A 19618-nucleotide genomic window follows, 5' to 3' on the forward strand; every position below is an offset into this window, starting at 1 on the left:
TCCTAGAGGGAGCATGTCTGAAAAAATCTGGATGGATGAATAAAAATTGGAAGTTAGAAAGCATTTATAGAAATGCATTTCAGGGGCCAGAGACATAGCACAGCGGTAAGGTGTTTGCCTTAGGTGCAGAAGGACAGTGGTTCAAATCCCGGCATCCCATATGGCGCCTGCCAGGAGCGATTTCTGAGCATAGAGCCAGGAGTAACCCCTGAGCGCTGCCGGGTGTGACCCAAAAACCATTAAAAAAAAATAAATGTATTTCATCTTCTAAGAAAATATAGTAATATATGTTAAATTTTAGAGGAAAATATGACTAAATTATGACCGATAGGGGTCATAGAGATAATACAGTGGTTAAGGCACTTGTCTTGCATGTAGCTAGGCTGGACTCAAACCCCAGCACCACAGATGGTCTCTTGAGCACTTACAGGAATGACTAAGAAACAATTAAATCCCTGAGCACTCAGTATGTTCCTCATTTCCCCCAAAGAAAAAGATCTGCAACCAGGGTGATTAAGGCACTTGATTACATGTGGCCAGTCTGGGTTCAATCCCCAGCATCCCATATGGTCCCCTGAGCACAGCCTGGAGTAGCCCTTGAATACCTCTAGATATGCTCCCCATATAATAAAAGTAAGGTCTGTGGAAGTAGAACTTCAAGTAGAAACAGGAGGAAAATATTAATCATCATTACAAAAACTCGGGTATAAGGTTGGATAGTTAGAGGGTAGTTTGTCAGTGTTTTGATGACTTATCAGTCTTGTTTTAATGTCTTTTAATTATAAAGACTTGTAGAGGACAGGGGTTGGTTTGTTTGTTTGTTTTGTTTTACACCTATCGATGCTCAGGGGTTACTCCTGGCTCTGCATGCAAGAATTATTCCTGGCAAGGACCTGGGACACTGGAGATTGAACCTGGGCCAAATGTTCTACCCACTGTACTAGCACTCTGGCCCTGAGTATAATACAGGGGCTATATAAGATCTTTTATTGGGGTGAGAGGGACTCACTCAAGTCTTGCTCCTGACTTTGCACTCCAGAATCACACCAAGAGGGGCTTAAAATGGGGTACCAGGTTGGCCATGTCCAGGGCAAGCACCCTATCCACTTTACTGTCTCTCTAGCCCCACAGCTTTGGGGGGGGGGTCCCCATACCTGACAGTGCTCAGAGTCTACTCCTGGCCTGTCCCTTGGACAATCAATCCTGCTGGTGTTCAGACCATATGTGGTGCTGAAGATTGAACCCATACCTCCCACATGCAAAGCATGTGCTCCAGCCCCTTGAGTGATCTCTCCACCATTTGAATATGCTTACTACCTAATTGTAAGATTGAACCTGTGTTACCTGACTATAAGCCTCTTCTCTCTTTCTCCACAGGCACCCTAGAATACGTTTTCACACTGGCCTTGTGGATGCCCATCTCTACTGCCTGAAAAAATACGTGGTGGACTTCCTGATGGAAAACAAGTAAGAAAGAGGGAGGTAGAATCAAACCAGCCATGCTAAACAAGCTACTTGTGACCTGGCTAATGGTGTGAAGCGTTGGTTATGGTAGATAATCTGTTTATATAAATAACACAGTTGTTTTGGGGTTTATTGTTGCTGTTGATTTTTAGTGAAGCAAAGTAGTTTTTATTGAAAGAAGTTTACTTGGAGAAATGCGATTGAAGAGAAAAATGTATTTAAGAGAGAATCGAGGGGCTAGAGCAATAGCACCATGGATAGGGCATTTGCCTTGCACATAGGCAACCTGGGTTTGATTCCTGGCATCCCATATGGTCTCCAAACCTTCTAAGAGTGATTTCTGAGTGTGCAGAGTTAGGATGAATCCCTGAGTATCACCTGGTATGGCCCAAAAACAGAGAGAGAGAGAGAGAGAGAGAGAGAGAGAGAGAGAGAGAGAGAGAGAGAGAGAGAACACCATCTTTTGGATATGAAATATTCACTGCATATTATTATACTTCATCTGCACCACAGATACCCTGCTTATATCTGAGGAAGTCAGTATTAAACAAGCAATGCACGCGCTTGCGTGCATGTGTGTGTGTGTATGTAAAACCTCTTTCTACACATTTTGCTTTCTTTCTACAAAGAAACTTGTAAACTCTCTTGCTGTTTGTTTATATGCAAGTGTCTTCCCCTAGGCACTTTTACTATACAGAAGCCCTCTTAGTAACTTACCCAACAGGAGATGGGGAAAAAAACATTTGACTCTAATTCTAGAAAAGAAATTCACCTCAGAGTCAGAGCAATAATATTTGTGACTGTGGCCACAACAGTGGTTCAGATCCTGGTACCACATATGGTACAACAAGCACCACCAGGTGTGGCCCCAAATATTAATCCTACCTTTGATGAACTTGGAGATGTAGATGCAGAATATTAAGAGAGTTATTATTTTGTATTCAGTATATTTCTTTTAATTCTTCCCTACAAGAAACATAGAACCATTAGCAAAACAAATAATTTGCTTTCGAAGGAGATGTTTTTGTGTGTGTGTGTGTGTGTGTGTGTGTGTGTGTGTGTGTGTGTGTGTGTGTGTAGTGAAGTGAATTAGTTTTATTCAAATAAGGGGCCAGAGAAATAGCATGGAGGTAGCGCATTTGACAAATAAATGTAAGGAGAGCAAGTACATATCCCAGGCTGTGTTGTGAGCAACAGAATATGTGCCAGGCAGGAGAGCAAGTACATATCCCAGGCTGTGTTGTGAGCAACAGAATATGTGCCAGGCATGTTTCTCTTTTTCGAGAAGTCTTCCCCCCACAGGACACTATTACTCTGCTCCCCATTAAATCCCAATTTTATCTTTTCACTCAATAAATAAAAATTGAAAACCTCCTATGAGACAGGTGTTTTGTAGATGAATTATAGGGTAAATAAGCACAATGGGCCCTGATTTCATGGAACTTAAATCATAAGCTCTGTAGGTCCTTAATTAAAAAAAAAATTTTTTTTTTGGCTTTTCGGCCACACCTGTTTGATGCTCAGGGGTTACTCCTGGCTAAGCGCCCAGAAATTGCCCCTGGCTTGGGGGGACCATATGGGACACCGGGGGATCGAACCGCGGTCCTGATCCTTGGCTAGCGCTTGCAACGCAGACGCCTTACCTCTAGAGCCACCTCGCCGGCCCCCAATTAAAATTTTTTTCCCAAGATTAGTGTCTATAACTAATCATTTCTTCTTTTAGTTGCCAGTTTAAACAATTCAGTTTCAAAAATGAAGGTAACTGTTGGATATTAAAGTTTTTTTTTTTTTTTTTTATTTTATGGGGAGGAAGAGATAGTACAGCAGGTAGGGGCTTGTCCATGGTAGACCCAAGTTTGATCCCTGGCATCTGATATAGTCCCCAAGCATTGTCAGGAGTATTTACTGAATGCAAAGCCAGGAGTAAGCCAGTGTGGTCCCCCCAAAATAATATTTTATTTCTCAGGGCCAGAGAGACAGTACAAAGTGCTTGCTTTTTACACAGATGTCCTGTGTTGAATTCCTGGCACCCCACATCAGGATCACAGCAAACACCTTACCTTGTAATGTCTCTCTGGCCCAATATTTTTTTTGTTTTGTTTTGTTTTTGGGAAGGCCACACCCATTTGATGCTCAGGAGTTACTCCTGGCTAATCGCTCAGAAATTGTCCATGGCTTGGGGGAACCATATGGGATGCCAGGGGATCAAACCACGGTCCTTCCTTGGCTAGCACTTGCAAGGCAGATACCTTACCTCTAGCGTCACCTCACCGGCCCCATGGCCCTATATATATATATATATATATTTTTTTTTTTTTTTTTTTGGTTTTTGGGCCACACCCGGCGGGGCTCAGGGGTTACTCCTGGCTGTCTGCTCAGAAATAGCCCCTGGCAGGCACGGGGGACCATATGGGACACCGGGATTCGAACCAACCACCTTTGGTCCTGGATCGGCTGCTTGCAAGGCAAACACTGCTGTGCTATCTCTCCGGGCCCTGGCCCAATATTTTTACTTTATTTTTACTTTAAAGAAAATGCATCACATAGTTGGCATAGTTAATCATAATACATTTGTTTCCATTTAAGTAAGACAGTTAGTGAAAATTGGAAAGAAAAATGGAAGGGAGGAGGGGAGAGGAGAAGAAAGGAAGGAAGAGAGAAAAAGTACAGTAGAAAGTTCATTTATGGGGCCAGAGAGATAGCATGGAGGTAAGGCCTTGCATGCAGAGGGATGGTGGTTCAAATCCCAGCATCCCATATGGTCTCCCGAGCCTGCCAGGAGCGATTTCTGAGCGTAGAGTGAAGAAGTAACCCCTGAGTGCTGCCGGGTGTGACCCAAAAACCAAAAAAAAAAAAAAAAAAAAAGTTTATTTATGAAAATTATTCTATTAACAATGAAGTCATTAATCAGTGGCAGAAGGTTTAGTAAGCTCTTGTCTGTTAAATTATGATATTCCTTTAGAGATGACAGCATCAAATAAATGAAGCTGTTTAGAAATTCAAAGCTATGATGCTACAAATTTTAGGGGCATATACTCTGCTGCAGGGCCTCCTGAAAGAAGGCCCATCTCAAACATGGCAACTGCATTTTTGGGCGTGGTTAAAGTTGCAAGACTTTCTCGGAAGAAGGGAGAAATGGGGAAGGATGCCCACACTTGCTCCAAAAAAGCCCTAGTGATATCCAGAGTACCTGAACACCCAGAGTACCTGAAATATGTGTGGTCAGATCAGTATCCCTGCAGGGAATTGTAGAGGGTTAGTGATGAGGTAGAAGAGAAAATGATTCTAGGTGATGGAGACAGCAAGGCTTCAGCAGGGCGGGGGGCTTGGCCCACTCTCTCCTCCTGAGATGGCCAGCTTTGTACTGCCTGGGCCAGTGTAGCCATAATCTTTCACAGCTGGGTTTACATCTTGTTTGAGAAAAGAATGAGTCTATGGAGTTGGCCCAGTCCAACATGGCTACTGCACTTGTATATTGTTATCCTTTTTGTTTTTAGAATTGAAAAAATGATAGATAATATTATGCAGCAGGTATAAACATTCAAAATATCATGTTACATAAAACATATTTTTAGGGGCCGGGCGGTGGCGCTGGAGGTAAGGTGCCTGCCTTGCCTGCGCTAGCCTAGGACGGACCGAGGTTCGATCCCCCGGCGTCCCATATGGTCCCCCAAGAAGCCAGGAGCAACTTCTGAGCGCATAGCCAGGAGTAACCCCTGAGCGTCACAGGGTGTGGCCCAAAAACCAAAAAAAAAAAAAAAAAAAAACATATTTTTATCTTTTAAACAAATGCCTAAATGTCATTTTGTTACACTTTAAAAAAAAAAGCTGGGGAAGGGAAAGGAAAAAAAAAAAAAAGCTAACGATGTTTCCTAATACTATCAAATAGTATTGTAGCTTTGGGGAGCTGGATATACAGTTTTGCACTAAAAGTGGTGTCCACCTGGTTGGCTGTTGTAGCTCATTTGAATAGAACCATTTAGCCATTCCTGTAACTAGCAAATGCCTAGAGGAAAAGCCTAAATTTAGTGATTCTCTGGCTCCTGGCCAAAAACTGCCAATGGGACTTTCCTAGATCTGTGCAGCTGAGAATGATAACAGCTCATCAGCTCAAACCTGCCTCCCCTTCTCAAGATCTGTTAAAAAAAAACAAACATCGCTTTCTTTTTTGTTTTGTTTATTTGTTTTTGAGCTACACTTAGCAGACCTCAGGGCCCACTCCTGGCTCTGTGCTTAGGAATCACTCCTGGCAGAGTTGGGGGACCATATGGGTCAATGAAAATTGGAGATGTTGAAAATTAATTTCCAAATACTAGTAACTCCCTCATGATAGATATAGTAGTTAGGATCTGGGACTCAGTATATTAGGAAAAACCTAAGAGTGCAATAGGACAAATTACAGTGGTGTTGGATAGATATTCTTTTTGTTTGTTTTTGTTTTATTTGGGGGCCACACCCAGAAATGCTCAGAGATTATTCCTGGCAGGCTTGGGGGATCATATGGGATGCCAGGGATCAAACCTAGGTCAGTTGTGTGCAAGGCAAATACCCTACCCACTGTGCTATTGCTCCAGCCCCATGAGATACTTTTATTCCTACCGTATTTTCTGTATAAGACGACCCCCTAATTTTACAATTAAAACATAGGTTTAGGCCTATATTTGCTGTATAAGACAGAATGCTCCTGTACTGCAACTGTATCTTCCACAGTGAGCCAATCACAACAAGCAAATGTCCAAAGGTTATACTGTAATAGACGTCCTCTCTGACTCTGGCCAATCTGAGCAGGCTTTTGACAGTGTAGATTCGGTACAGAACATTGTCTAATTTGCATGCATCAAAAGCCTGCTTGGATTGGCTGAGTTAGAGAGGCGGTCCGAGCAGCCTGGCAGTGATTGGTGCAGGACCGAGTTGGAAAATTTGTTTTGTGGCAATATTCAGACAATTTTCGTTTAGCACATATTGAAACATTTTTTGGGATATACTCGGCGTATAAGATGACCCCCGATTTTTCGGTTGACTTTTTTCTGTTTCAAAAGTCATCTTATATGCCAGAAAATATGGTAGTTAAAATAGTATTAGTGTGGAACCAGAGAGATAGCATGGAGGTAGGATGTTTACCTATTATGCAGAAGGATGGTGGTTCAAATCCCGGTATCCCATATGGTCCTCCAACCCTGCCAGGAGTGATTTCTGAGCATAGAGCCAGGAGTAACCCCTGAGCACTGCCAGATGTGACCCAAAAACCAAATAAAAAAAAAAGTACTAATGTTATAGAAAAATGGAATTGAACAGGCTGGTGGGGGCAACATGTAGAGAAGAAACTGGTAGGGCTCAGTTTTAGAACACATGCCTTACCTCTCAGAGGCATAGGGTTTGATTTTAACTCCACAATTTTTTTAAAAAGAGAAGCAAAATTAGATTGAAAAACCATTTGCTCACTATCACACAGTCAACACCCCCAAAAAATGAGTCATTGTTAATGAACTGATAATTGACAACATTCAAAAGACATCACATAGTTACCTGCATCTATGAAAACAGAGCAATCATAACTTCCTAGTCCTAGCTACAGAAGAATGTACAGGAAGCCAGGAATTAGAGATAGGAAGGAACTGGGCAATGTGACCCAGTGGTAGAGCATTTGTCTTTCATGTATGAAGTCTAGGTTCAGTTCTGGTCACTGAAACAAAATCAATAAAACAAAACAGGAATTGGAGGGGCTGGAGAGATAGCACAGTGGTAGGGCGTTTGCCTTATAAGTCGCCGACCCAGGACCAACCGTAGTTTGAATCCCGGCATCCCATATGGTCCCCCATGCCTGCCAGGGGTGATTTCTGAGCGCAGAGCCAGGAGTAACTGCTGAGCACGCCCGGGTGTGACCCCAAAAAAAAAAAAACAAAAACAAAAACAAAAAAAAAACCAGGAATTGGAGATAGGTAGCTATGTACAATGTTAGACCCAATACAGGATTAGAATCCTACGCAGAATTAAGTTACGGACTGGTTAGAAAGCCTGTATAAGGAACTAGGGAGAATGCTCAAAGGGCTTTGCCAATGGGAGTCCCCAGCATGAGCACTAGTAGTAGGGCCCCCATCATGGTCCTGGATATAAACTCTTCTTCACCACCACCACTACTGGTATCATCCAAAAATCAGACTGAAATAAGAGCCAGGGGATAACTTAAGAAAGCAGAGTTGGGGCCGGGCGGTGGCGCTAGAGGTAAGGTGCCTGCCTTACCTGCGCTAGCCTTGGACGGACCGCGGTTCGATCCCCCGGCATCCCATATGGTCCCCCAAGCCAGGAGCGACTTCTGAGCACATAGCCAGGAGTAACCCCTGAGCGTCACCGGGTGTGGCCCAAAAACCAAAAACCAAAAAAAAAAAAAAAAAAAAAAAGAAAGCAGAGTTAAAGATAAAGGACTACGTACTGCCCTAAGAAACAAGCAGGAGGAAGCTAGTTTCTTAATGTTTACTTTAGAAACCATCTGATGACAAAACATATTAGACTTCTTGTCTTTAAGTGTCCTAGAGATAGCATGATAAATCTGTCACTTAAATAACAAAATTTGGAGCTAAAGTAATAGTGCATCTTGCCTTGCACATAGCTGCTAGGTTCAATATGCACCACCCCAGATGGTCCCCTGAGCCTGCCAGGAGTAATTCCTGAGTGCCAAGCCAAGAGTAATCCCTGAGCATCACTGGGTGTGGCTGAGAACCCCCCCCCCCAAGAATATATGACTTGTACGTCTTCTGACTGGCTCTGTTACTTGGTAGTTGTATGCTGACATCTGAAAATGCAGGTGCTTGGGGCCAGAGAGATAGCACAGTGGTAGGGCGTTTGCCTTGCATGCAGCCCACCCAGGAGGGACCCTGTTTGATTCCTGGCATCCCATATGGTCCCCCAGCCTAGGCGATTTCTGAGCGAAGAGCCAGGAGTAACCCCTGAGCGATGCTGGGTGTGGCCCAAAAACTAATCAATCAATAAACAAAGTTAAAAATTCAGATGCTACCAAGGCCAAGTAAGGGTGCTCTCCTTTGAGACCTTACTTATGGATTCACTTTGATTTTTGGGATGTTTGGAAGTCACTGGTTATTAGGGAAGGGATAGAGACCTAGCAGTACATCATACTACGGTACTTAACATTAGCTTAAACATGGGTTCCCATGGGACAGGAGAGATAGTACAGTGGGTAGTACACTTGTCTTGAATGTGGATGACCCAGATTCAATCCCTGGTACCTCATATGGTCCCCACACCCTTCAGGAATGATCCCTGAGTACAGAGCCAGGAATAAGCTCTCAACACCACCAAAAAAATCTCAACACCCCAAAAAAATCTAAGTAAATAAAGTCTCTCCAAATAAACTTTCTCTGCCTTCAGTGGGGCAATAGGCAGACTATGATAGTGAAGATAACCTTTTTAAAGAGGGCTTAAAATCTGGTATGATGGTAGCAGAGATAGTTTTGGGATTAAGGCATTTGCCTTACATGTGGCCTACCCCAGTTTGCCAGTTTGATCCTCAGAACTCTACATATTGCCTTCATAGCACCACCAGCAGTAACCCCTGAGCACAGAGCCAGGAATAAGCACTGAGCTCCATGTAGGATATTACTCAAAAGCAAGCAACCAATATATATAAAACAAGTGGCAAAAAAAATTTCTATAAGTATACTGCTTGGTCCATGTCCTTGTAGTTTTCACCTCTCTCTAACACTTATCTGCTAAAATTTGCCAAGAATGTTAACTCCTGGGCCAGAGTGATAGTACAGTGGTAAGGCGTTTGCCTTGCATATTGCTGCCCAGGACGGACCTGGGTTTGATCCCTGGCATCCCATATGGTCCCTCAAGCCAGGAGCGATTTCTGAGCATATAGCCAGGAGTAACCCCTCAGTTTCACCAGTGTGGCCCCCCAAAACAAAACAATGTTAACTCCTTGAAGAAGCATCTCATATTTTTCTTTCTACCACTTTTAAATAATTATCCCTATTTTTTGCTATTATAATATTTTAGACTTATAACCACCCAATACAATAAATCATTCTCTCTTCTGATTTTATATGATCTTTAGTTATTATATACACCTATTAAATTTTATGTACTTGTATCTTTTCTGGATTTTCTCCCCCACTTTTTATTTGTTTTGGGTTTGATTTTTAGACCACATCTGGGAAGTACTCAGGGCTTACTCCTAGCCCTTTGCTTAGGATCACTTCTGATAGTGCTTAGAACCCAGGTGGGCCATGTGCAAACATCCTACCTATCAAATTCTCAGCTTTAAAGTCAGTGCCTTTTAATCTAAAATAATTTTCTGTTTACTGTTCCAGATTATATCTGTTTCCTTTGAAGGCATAAGAAAAGCCTGAAAACAAAGCATAGGGTTAACTCAGCATCACTTTTCTTCCCAATTATTGTTCTGCTGAGAGAAGAGGTGAGCAAACCAAGCCTTTAGTATTTGGCTCTGCAGAATTTAGTTCCAGGTCCTATTAAAGTAGGTTTTGTGTTCTATCACTTTCCAAACTAAATTCTTGAAGGAATAACTTGAAGTGGAAGACATTTAGAGAAATTTCACTTTTTAAATTGAAATTGTTTCTGTATCACCCACAGCAGTACATGGAGGTTGTTCCAGTGTTTAGAGGACCATGAAGTGCAAGGGATTGAACCAGGTTCCCTGCATGCCTAGTATGCCCTCTAGCCCTTTGTTGTTGGTTAGTTTTGTTTTGTTTGTTTGTTTGTTTGTTCACTTTGGTTTGGTTCGGGTTTTTTGTTTTGTTTCTTTTTTGTTTGGGGACCATATCCTGTTATGTTCAGAAGTTATTTCTGGCTTTGTACTCAGGAATCACGCCTGATCATTCTTGTGGGGGAACCAAGGGATCCAACCTGGTTCAGCCACATGCAAGGCAAGTGCCCTACCTGCTGTACTATCACTCTGATCCAAACCCTTACCCTCCAAGCAAGTCTTTTTTTTTTTTTTATGTTTTTGTTTTGTTTTTGGGGGGCCACACCCGTTTGATGCTCAGGGGTTACTCCTGGCTAAGCGCTCAGAAATTGCCCCAGGCTTGGGGGGACCATATGGGATGCCGGGAGATCGAACCGCAGTCTTTCCTTGGCTAGCGCTTGCAAGGCAGACATCTTACCTCTAGCGCCACCTCTCCGGCCCCATAAGCAATTCTTTTTTGATTTGCCTACAGAGATAGAGACAAAGTACAAAAGTTAGCTAATTTTTTTCATGTGCCATGGACACTTTAGGCTTTCCTGGGCCCTTGTAGCCATGAAGAAGGCTTAATCTTCAAGGCAAAATGCTAAAAATATCAGCATGTTTTTTTTTTTTTTCAAAATGCTGGATTTTCAACGCTAGGATAATACTAATAAGTAAATTTACAATATTTACAATATTGCCAAATGAAGAAAAACATCTAAAAATCAGAAAAATTAATCATTGCCATCTGTCTATCTCAGAGAGACTATAATCATTTAGCATGCACTGATTCATTTATTCAAGCAAATATTTAGCAGTGAGTACATGTTTGTTGGTGGAAATGATAAGTAGAAGATTATGAAGCACTGTGATTGTAGTAAACATAGGCTGCTACTCAATATGTCATAGTGGGAAAAATTATGACTTTTGGATAGGTGTGGAATAAATTACATTTCTGCTAACAATGAAAGCTATATAAATATAAGCAAGAGCATTACAGTTTCTAAGCCTTGATCAGGGTCCAGAGTGATAGTACAACATTTAAGGTGCTTGCCTTGCACATGGCCAACCTGGATATAATTCCCAGCACTCTATATGGTCCCTCACACCCACCAGGAGTAAACCCTGAGTACAGAGCCAGGAATAAACCCCTGACACAACCAATGTGGCCTGAAAAACAAAATAATTAAATTAAAAATAAGATCATATATTTTGGTTTTGGGGGCTCACACTCAGTGATACTGGAGGTCTGTCTGTTCCAGCATTTTTCAGGGGGGCCATGCAGTGTTGGAGATCAAACCAACCCAGAGCTCCTCAATAGTACTTGGCACGTACTTTGTATATGACCAACCTGGGTTACATCTCTGACACCATATAGGGTCCCCCAAATCCTGCCAGGAGTGACCCCAGAGCACAGCCAGGTATGGCCCAAAAATAAATAAAATGGTGCTCCTGCATGTAAAGTATGCACTCCAGTGCTTTGAGCCATTCATCTTCCAATCTAGATTTCTTAGAATAGGACGCACATATAACATGGATCAACAACCCAATATGTGTGTTTGTATATATATATATAGCTTCTAGGAAGAATAATCTTGAAGCTCAGTGAATTGTCACAGTTAACATACTCTGTGAATGCTTGACCATACACTGGTTTTTGCTGTTGTTGTTTGTTTAGTTTTGTTTTTAGGCCACACATCCAGCTGTGCTCAGGACTGCTTCTGGCTCTGTACTCAGAGATTACTTCTGGCAGTACCACATACAGTGGTAGGGATCAAACCCATTTCAGCTACATGCTATACTATCTCTCCGGCCCCTGTATGAACATGCTCTTGCAACTACTGTTTAGATCAAGAACTAGAACGCTGGGGCTGGTGACATAGTACAGGGATTAAGGTGCTTGCCTTGCTTGTGGTTGATGCCACTTCAATCCACTACATGGCATGATTCCCCCAGCACTACTGGGAGCAACCCCCAAGCACTGACAAATATGGCCTAAATGCCCTTTTTTCTCTCCTTCCCATGCCCCCCACCAAAAGAAGATTACCAGATTTCCAGAAGTTGTTCTACTTCATCCCAGGACATAACCATATCTTTCAACACAAATGTAACCCTTTATCCTGAACATTAAATATTAAAGGGGGGGCAGAATGATAGCACAGTGATAGGGTGTTTGCCTTGTATGCAGCTGATCTGGGACAGACCCAGGTTCAATCCCCAACATCCTGTATGGTCCCCGAGCCTATCAGGAGCAATTTCTGAGAGTAGAGCCAGTAGTAAACCCTGAGTGCTGCTGGGTGTGACCAAAAACAAAACAAAAAAATGTTAAAGGAGATAAAATTTGTATTTTATAGTCAGAGTGATAGTCAAAAGACTGGAATCCTTGCTTTGCATGTGGGAGGCCTGTACCATTGTATGTTCCCCAAGCATCACTGGCCCCAAAACATCACTGAGTGTAGCCCCTCCCCTCCAAAAACGTTTGTGCTTTAAAAAAGTCACTATGCTAGAGTGATAGTATAGTGCATAGGGAGCTTGCCTTGCACATGGCAACCTGGGTTTGATCCTAACATCCTTGATCATTGTCAGTAATGATCCCTGAGTGCAGAGCCAAGAGTAACCACTGAGCATTATCAGATGTGGCCCAAAATAAAAAATATTATTGTGCCTATAATATGTTTTGTAGATTAAAGGAAGATTCTTGATCAGATTGTACTTTAAAAAGAGTTTTCTGGGGCCGGGCGGTGGCGCTCGAGGTAAGGTGCCTGCCTTACCTGCGCTAGCCTAGGAGACGGACCGCGGTTCGATCCCCCGGCGCCCCATATGGTCCCCCAAGCCAGGAGCGACTTCTGAGCGCATAGCCAGGAGTAACCCCTGAGCGTCACCGGGTGTGGCCCAAAAACCAAAAAAAAAAAAAAAAAAATAAAAAGAGTTTTCTGGAGCCAGGGATAGAACTCAAAGGGCTAATGCACATGCTTTGCGTGCTGGAAGCCTGTTTGATCCCCAGCCCTAGAAGGGCCCTTTAAGCACTTCTATGACTCCCAGTAATAAGCTTGGAATGCCTCTGGAGGACCCTCCCCCCAAAAAAAATAGTTTCTGTTGAGCCGGAGCGGTAGTGTGGAGGCAAGGCGTTTGCTTTTCATGCAGAAGGACGATGGTTCGAATCCCGGCATCCCATATGGTCCCCTGCGCCTGCTAGGGGCGATTTTTGAGCATAGAGCCAGGAGTAATCCCTGAGTGCTGCTGGGTGTGACCCAAAAACCAAAAAAACAAACAAACAAACAAAAAGTTTCTGTCTACAATATGAAGGATAGGTTTCAAGAGATAAAGACTTGGGGAGACAAGCTAATTGAAAGCAGTTGTTAGAATGCAGGCAATTTGTGACATTGGCTCGGAATTGTTGGTTGTAGACATGGAGAGAAGGTGACAGTTAATAAATTTAAGAGAATAAGCAGTGAATGGCAATATGTGAGCAGTTGAGGAAGAAGGAAGTGTCAAGAAGGTGATCAGGTTTCTAGCTCAGGTGGCTAGATGAATCTTCATCTCATTAAGCAAGATAACCAGTGTTGGTAGAAGGAGCTTTGGAAAGAAGATGGGGTCAGTCTTAACCATAGACTTAAGATGAGTCTTCTCTCAATGAAGGGATTCATTAGGCAGTTGAAAATATGAAATAAAAGTAATGGAGGGGCCTGTACAATAGCACAGTAGGTAAGGGGTTTGCCTTGCACTCATCCAACCCACCAGATTTGATCTCCAGCCTCCCATATGATCCCCTGAGACTGCCAAGAGTGATTTCTGAGTGCAGAGCCAGGAGTAAACCCTGATCGTCACTGGGTATGGCCCAAACCCCCCCTCTCCCAAATGTAATGGAGAAAGAGGTCTTTGTTAGAGATCTATATGTGGAAAATATAAAAGAAGTCATCATTTGGGGCCAGAGAGATAGCATGGAGGTAAGGCGTTTGCCTTTCATGCAGAAGGTCATCGGTTCGAATCCCGGCGTCCCATATGGTCCCCCGTGCCTGCCAGGAGCAATTTCTGAGCATGGAGCCAGGAGTAACCCCTGAGCACTGCCGGGTGTGACCCAAAAACCACAAAAAAAAAAAAAAAAAAGAAGTCATCATTTGATGACCTGTCCTAAGGAGATGAAAAACAAGGAATAAAGGATAACTGAGGGCCAGAGAGATAGCATGAAGATAGGGCATTTGCCTTGCATGCAGAAGGATGGTAGTTTGAATCCCGGCATCCCATATGGTCCCCCAAGTCTGCCAGGAGCGATTTCTGAGCATAGAGCCAGGAATAACCCCTGAGCACTGCTGGGTTTGACCCAAAAACTAAAAACAAACAAACAACAAAATGAATAACTGAAAAGAAAAATCCTAAAAAATACCAGATATTTTAGAAGAAAAAGTAACATTAATATGAATAGATCAAGAGAATGCATTGAGAGGCCAGAACAATAGTATTGTGGGTAGATTGCTTGCCTTGCATATAGCTAACCTGGATTCAATCCTTGGCATTCCATATGGTTCTCCAAAACCATCAGGAGTGATGCCTGAGTACAGAGGCAGAGCAAGCCTAGAGGATCACCAGATGAACCCTATCCATTCAACCAACACCCGCCCCCCCCCCAAAAAAAAGGAAAGAAAAAGAGTGTTTACAGAAAGAGAAGAATGGCTTGTGTTGAGAAATTACAAAAATTCTCAAAAGAAAGTATTGCCCTTAGGGGGCCCAGAGCAATAGCATAGCAAGTAGGGCATTTGCCTTGCATGGGGCCAACCTGGGTTTGATCCTCGGCATCCCATATGGTCTGCTGAAGCTACCAGGAGTGATTCCTAAGCACAGAGCCAGGAGTAACCCATGAGCATGTAACCTATGGCCACCTACCTCCCAAAAAAGGGAAAAATTATTACTCCTATCTACTACCTTGTTTATTTAATAGAACATTTTAGTCTATTTCTTTCCAGTGTTGGGGGTCACCAGGGTCACCCCAGAGGTGCTCTGGGGACCATGTGGTGCCAAGGACCAAATTCAGGATTTGTGTATCCCAGGCAAGTGCTATAGCCCTTTGAACTATCTCCTTGATCATACCTTGTCGTCTTGGTAGCAATTATTTTGTCTTTTTAATTTGGTGAGATTGTTTATAGCTAGTACTCAAAATTATTGTTTTCCTTTTAATTATTTGGGGGAGGGTCACACCCAATAATGCACAGGACTTACTCCTAGCTCTGCTTGCAGGAATCACTCCTGGCAGGCTTGGAGGATCATATGGGGTGCCAGGGATCAAACCGGGATCAGTGGGCTTCAAGGCAAGCACCTTTTACATTGCACTATCTCACCAGCTCCCTGTAATTTCTTTTTTTTTTTTTTTTTGTTTTTGGGCTGCACCCGGCGGTGCTCAGGGGTTACTCCTGGCTGTCTGCTCAGAAATAGCTCCTGGCAGGCACGGGGGACCATATGGGACACCGGGATTCGAACCAACCACCTTTGGTCCTGGATCAGCTGCTTGCAAGGCAAATGCCGCTGTGCTCTCTCTCCAGGCCCATCCCTGTAATTTCTTATTTTGTAGAAACTTATACTTTGACAAGGCAGATGTTTCCAGAAAGGTTGTATTTAAGAGGGAAGAATGTGAGGTTGGCTAGGCACTAGACCCAACTATAGTCTTTAACCCTCAGGTCAGGATGTCACAATTATTCCCGGATGTGTTCCACTTCCTTAGCCAGTTTTGAACTGCCTCTATTTTGACTAGAAAGAAGAGCATTTTTGTCCTCCATTAGGCTATTAAACTAACTGCAATATGGGAACCGGCCTAAGACTGAGGCCCCAGAGGTGGGTGGGGCCTGGCCAAAGGACTTCACATCCCCTCTTCAGATGGCTGTCAGATCTTGGGGGCTCTGCTAAAGGGGCTATTTGCCAAGGCTTGTCTGCTTGCCTTTTCAGTGACAGTTCTGTTTCGCCCATAATGTAAATATCATGGCTCTGAAATCCCCCAGCTGTCCATGCTTTGTCACTTCTTCAAAGGGAACTGACTTGTTTTCCACCAGAGGGGGCCAAGGAACATTCGCTACCCACACTGGGTTGGCACATTAAAAAGGGGAGAAAAAAGCTAAGAGTAAGTGTCGTTTCATTCTTTGTATTCATATGGAAATTTTTTATCTTCATCAAAGAATCAGGAGAAAAATCACATTGAAATTAAATACAAGAGCTTCCAGCTTACACAGAATTTTTCAAAGATGTTTAACTTGATCCGTTAAGAGTGACAAAGACCGTCAACTGTATAGCTCCAGGGTTCATAATTTTGCTTACCCTCCTCAGCTTCCCCCTCTCTCTTGCCTTCCCACCTACTCTCCATCTGTGTGGTCTTGTGTCAGCCTGCAGAGCTTCTTTGAATGAGGGGTACAGGAGGGTTAGGAAGTATGTAGCAACAGTGAGCTTACAGGAGCTGCTTATACATTAACTCTTCTCTTTGGCCACATTATCTGATCTCTGTTTTGTAACTGGCCTCCCTATTTTTATTTTTCTCTTCATTTTCTTATTCCAAGCCCATTTCTATTCTACCAGAATTAAAGCAGTAAAATAGGTCATGTCACTGTTCTGCTTAGACACTATCACTGGCCTCTCAGACCTGACTCTCTAGATGCCACAGAAGGCTGCCTTGACTCAGTCCTTTTGCTAATCTGACCATTATCACTTTCTGTCCTCCTTAAATTCATAGTTAGGATGTTAGCTCTTATTTTTTGCTTTTTTTTTTTTTGTTTGTTTGTTTGGTTGGTTGGTTGGTTGGTTTTTGGACCACATCCAGTGATGTTCATTCATTGTTACACGCTCAGAAGTCGCTTCTGACTTGGGGGACCATATGGGACACTAGGGGATTGAACCCATCGAATTGAATCGGTCTGTCCTAGGTAAGCACGTGCAAAGCAGACCCTTACTGCTTGTTTCACCACTCTGGCCCCGTTTTTTTTTTTGTTTTTGTTTTTGTTTTTGGGCCACACCCGGCAATGCTCAGGGGTTACTCCTGGCTCTCTGCTCAGAAATAGCTCCTGGCAGGCACCGGGGACCATATGGGACACTGGGATTTGAACCAACCACCTTTGGTCCTGAATCGGCTGCTTGCAAGGCAAACGCCGCTGTGCTATCTCTCCGGGCCCCCCTGTTTGTTTTTATTTGGGGTTACACTTAAGGCTTACTCCAGGCTCTGTGCTCATGGATCACCATATGGGGTGCCAGGGATGGAACCCAGGCCAGCTGCATGGAAGACAAGTGCCCTACCCACTGTAATATCACTCCAGCCCTTGGCTACTGTTTTCTGGATGTAAATTCTTCCCATACTTCCACCCACTCTCCTTTGCTAGGGACTAAAACCAGAGCTTCATAGTATAAGACATGTTCTATATTGCTAAGCTATACATCCCCAAGATCATGAATTGTTTGATGCCAGTATAAGACCCAACATAGCGAGTAGCAGTACTAGATGCTCGATAAGTATTAAATAAATTAGCTATTTCAAAGCAAGTTAGGGGTCAGAGAGATAGCACAGCCGCATGTGCCTTGCACATGGCCAACCCAGGACAGATGGTGGTTTGAATCCCGGCATCCCACTGATGATCCCCTGAGCCTACCAGGAGCAACTTCTGAGCGCAGAGCCAGGAGTAACCCCTGAGCACCGCCGCCAGGTGTGTGACCCAAAAAACAAAAATAAATAAATAAAAGCAAGTTAGGGGTTGGCAAAGCAATTGTACAGTGGATAAGGTTCTTCCTGACATGCAACTGAACCAAGTTCGATCCCTAGTATCTCATATGGACCCCCCCCTAGCACTGCCAGGAGTGATTTCTGAGTGCAGAACCATCTTATCTTGGTTAAAGGTTTCTATGACTATTAGAAACTGAGAGAATATAGGTAGGGTGTTTGTCTTGTGCATGGCTGACCTGGATTTAATCACCAGTACCATTTATTGTCCCCTAAACCTACTAGTAAAGATGAGTACAGAGCCAGTATTTTTTTGTTGTTGTTGTTTGTTTTTGGGCCACACCTGGTAACGCTCAGGGGTTACTCCTGGCTATGTGCTCAGGAGTCGCTCCTGGCTTGTGGGAAACATATGGGACGCCGGGGGATTGAGCCACCGTTCATCCTAGGCTAGCGCTGGCAAAGCAGACACCTTACCTCTAGAGCCACAGCGCTGGCCCCAGAGCCAGTATTAAGTCCTGAGAGTGGCCAGGTTCCCCACCCCCCAAAAAATAGATACCTACTGACTATGAAGCTTGAAGCCCAGCATCTACATATAGACAATAAAAAAATTTGATGTTTAAGAAACAGCTCTATTATTAGTCTGATAGCAAGACATTATCAATATTCCCTTTAACATCAAGAACAAAAAGCTAGGGAGATAATAACCAGAGTTAATGTGCTTGTCTTGCCTGCACTGGACTCTAGTTCAGCCTGCAGCATCACACGTCAGCACCAAAGAGCCCCTTAGCAAAGAGCCAAGAATATTCCTGTGTACTACTGTGTAGCCATTCCAAAAATTTAAAATTAAAAATAAAACATAGAACAATAAAGCTGTTGGTGCTTTCATTCAGCATTATATTGGAGGTCTTAGTCAATAGTTAAGAGAATGAAAACTATAAATAGAATATAATAGTGAATAGAAAGGAAAGTATGTTGCTTTTACAGTTTTCATGAATCCCAACAGCTACAGATAAATTATTAGAACTAATAAGATTGTTTAGCCATGGTAGTTGGCTGCAAGATCAAAATACAGAGTAAATTGAGGAGGGAGCTAGTTCAAAGAGGTAGACTACATGCTTTACTAATAGAAACCCCAGGTTCAATCCCCAACACTATATGTTCCCCCAAGCACCTCTGGAAATAACCTCCAAGCACAGCCAGATGTGCCCAAATAAATAAACAAACAGAAAGATGCTTAGGGACCAGAGAGCTAGGCCAGGAGAGAAGGCACTTGATTTGCATGTAGTGTGGCAATCACGATCCTAGTTCAATTCCCCAATACTGCATATGGTCCCTGAACACTGAGCCAGGAATAGCCCAGGAACACCTCCACCCCCCCCCTCCAAAAATAAAAGAAATACTTAGGATTAATTTTTTTTTACTTAGGATTAATTTAATGGAAGATATACAAGACTTTTATGAATAAAAAATTTTTAATGTTGCAGTTCCAGAGATCATGCAATGCTTGAGATCAAACCCATTACTCTACCACTGAGCTATGTCCTTGTCTGTTTTATTGTTTTGTTTTATTTTTAATTTTCCGGGGCCTCACCCAGCAGTGCTCAAAATATGCTGTATTTTCCAGTGTATAAGACAACTTTTGAAACAAAAAAAAAATCAAACGAAAATTGGGGTCGTCTTATAGGTGGAGTATAACCCGAAAAACGTTTCGATATGCCACTAAATGAAAATCGTCTGGATATTGCCACGAAACGAATTTTCCAACTCGATCC

General features: G+C 43.1%; 1 protein-coding gene across 1 annotated transcript in view; it reads left to right on the forward strand.

Moving 5' to 3' along the window:
- The window catches only part of EIF2B3 (eukaryotic translation initiation factor 2B subunit gamma), a 122207-nt gene that overhangs the window by 66903 nt on the left and 35686 nt on the right, over window positions 1–19618 (forward strand). The window contains exon 6 of the mRNA XM_049774842.1: window positions 1378–1467. Within this exon, the coding sequence (XP_049630799.1) occupies window positions 1378–1467 (90 nt within the window). The remainder of the gene's footprint in view (window positions 1–1377; window positions 1468–19618) is intronic.

This window comes from Suncus etruscus, chromosome 6 (genome assembly GCF_024139225.1).
Source record: "Suncus etruscus isolate mSunEtr1 chromosome 6, mSunEtr1.pri.cur, whole genome shotgun sequence".
Classification (NCBI taxonomy): Eukaryota; Metazoa; Chordata; class Mammalia; order Eulipotyphla; family Soricidae; genus Suncus; species Suncus etruscus.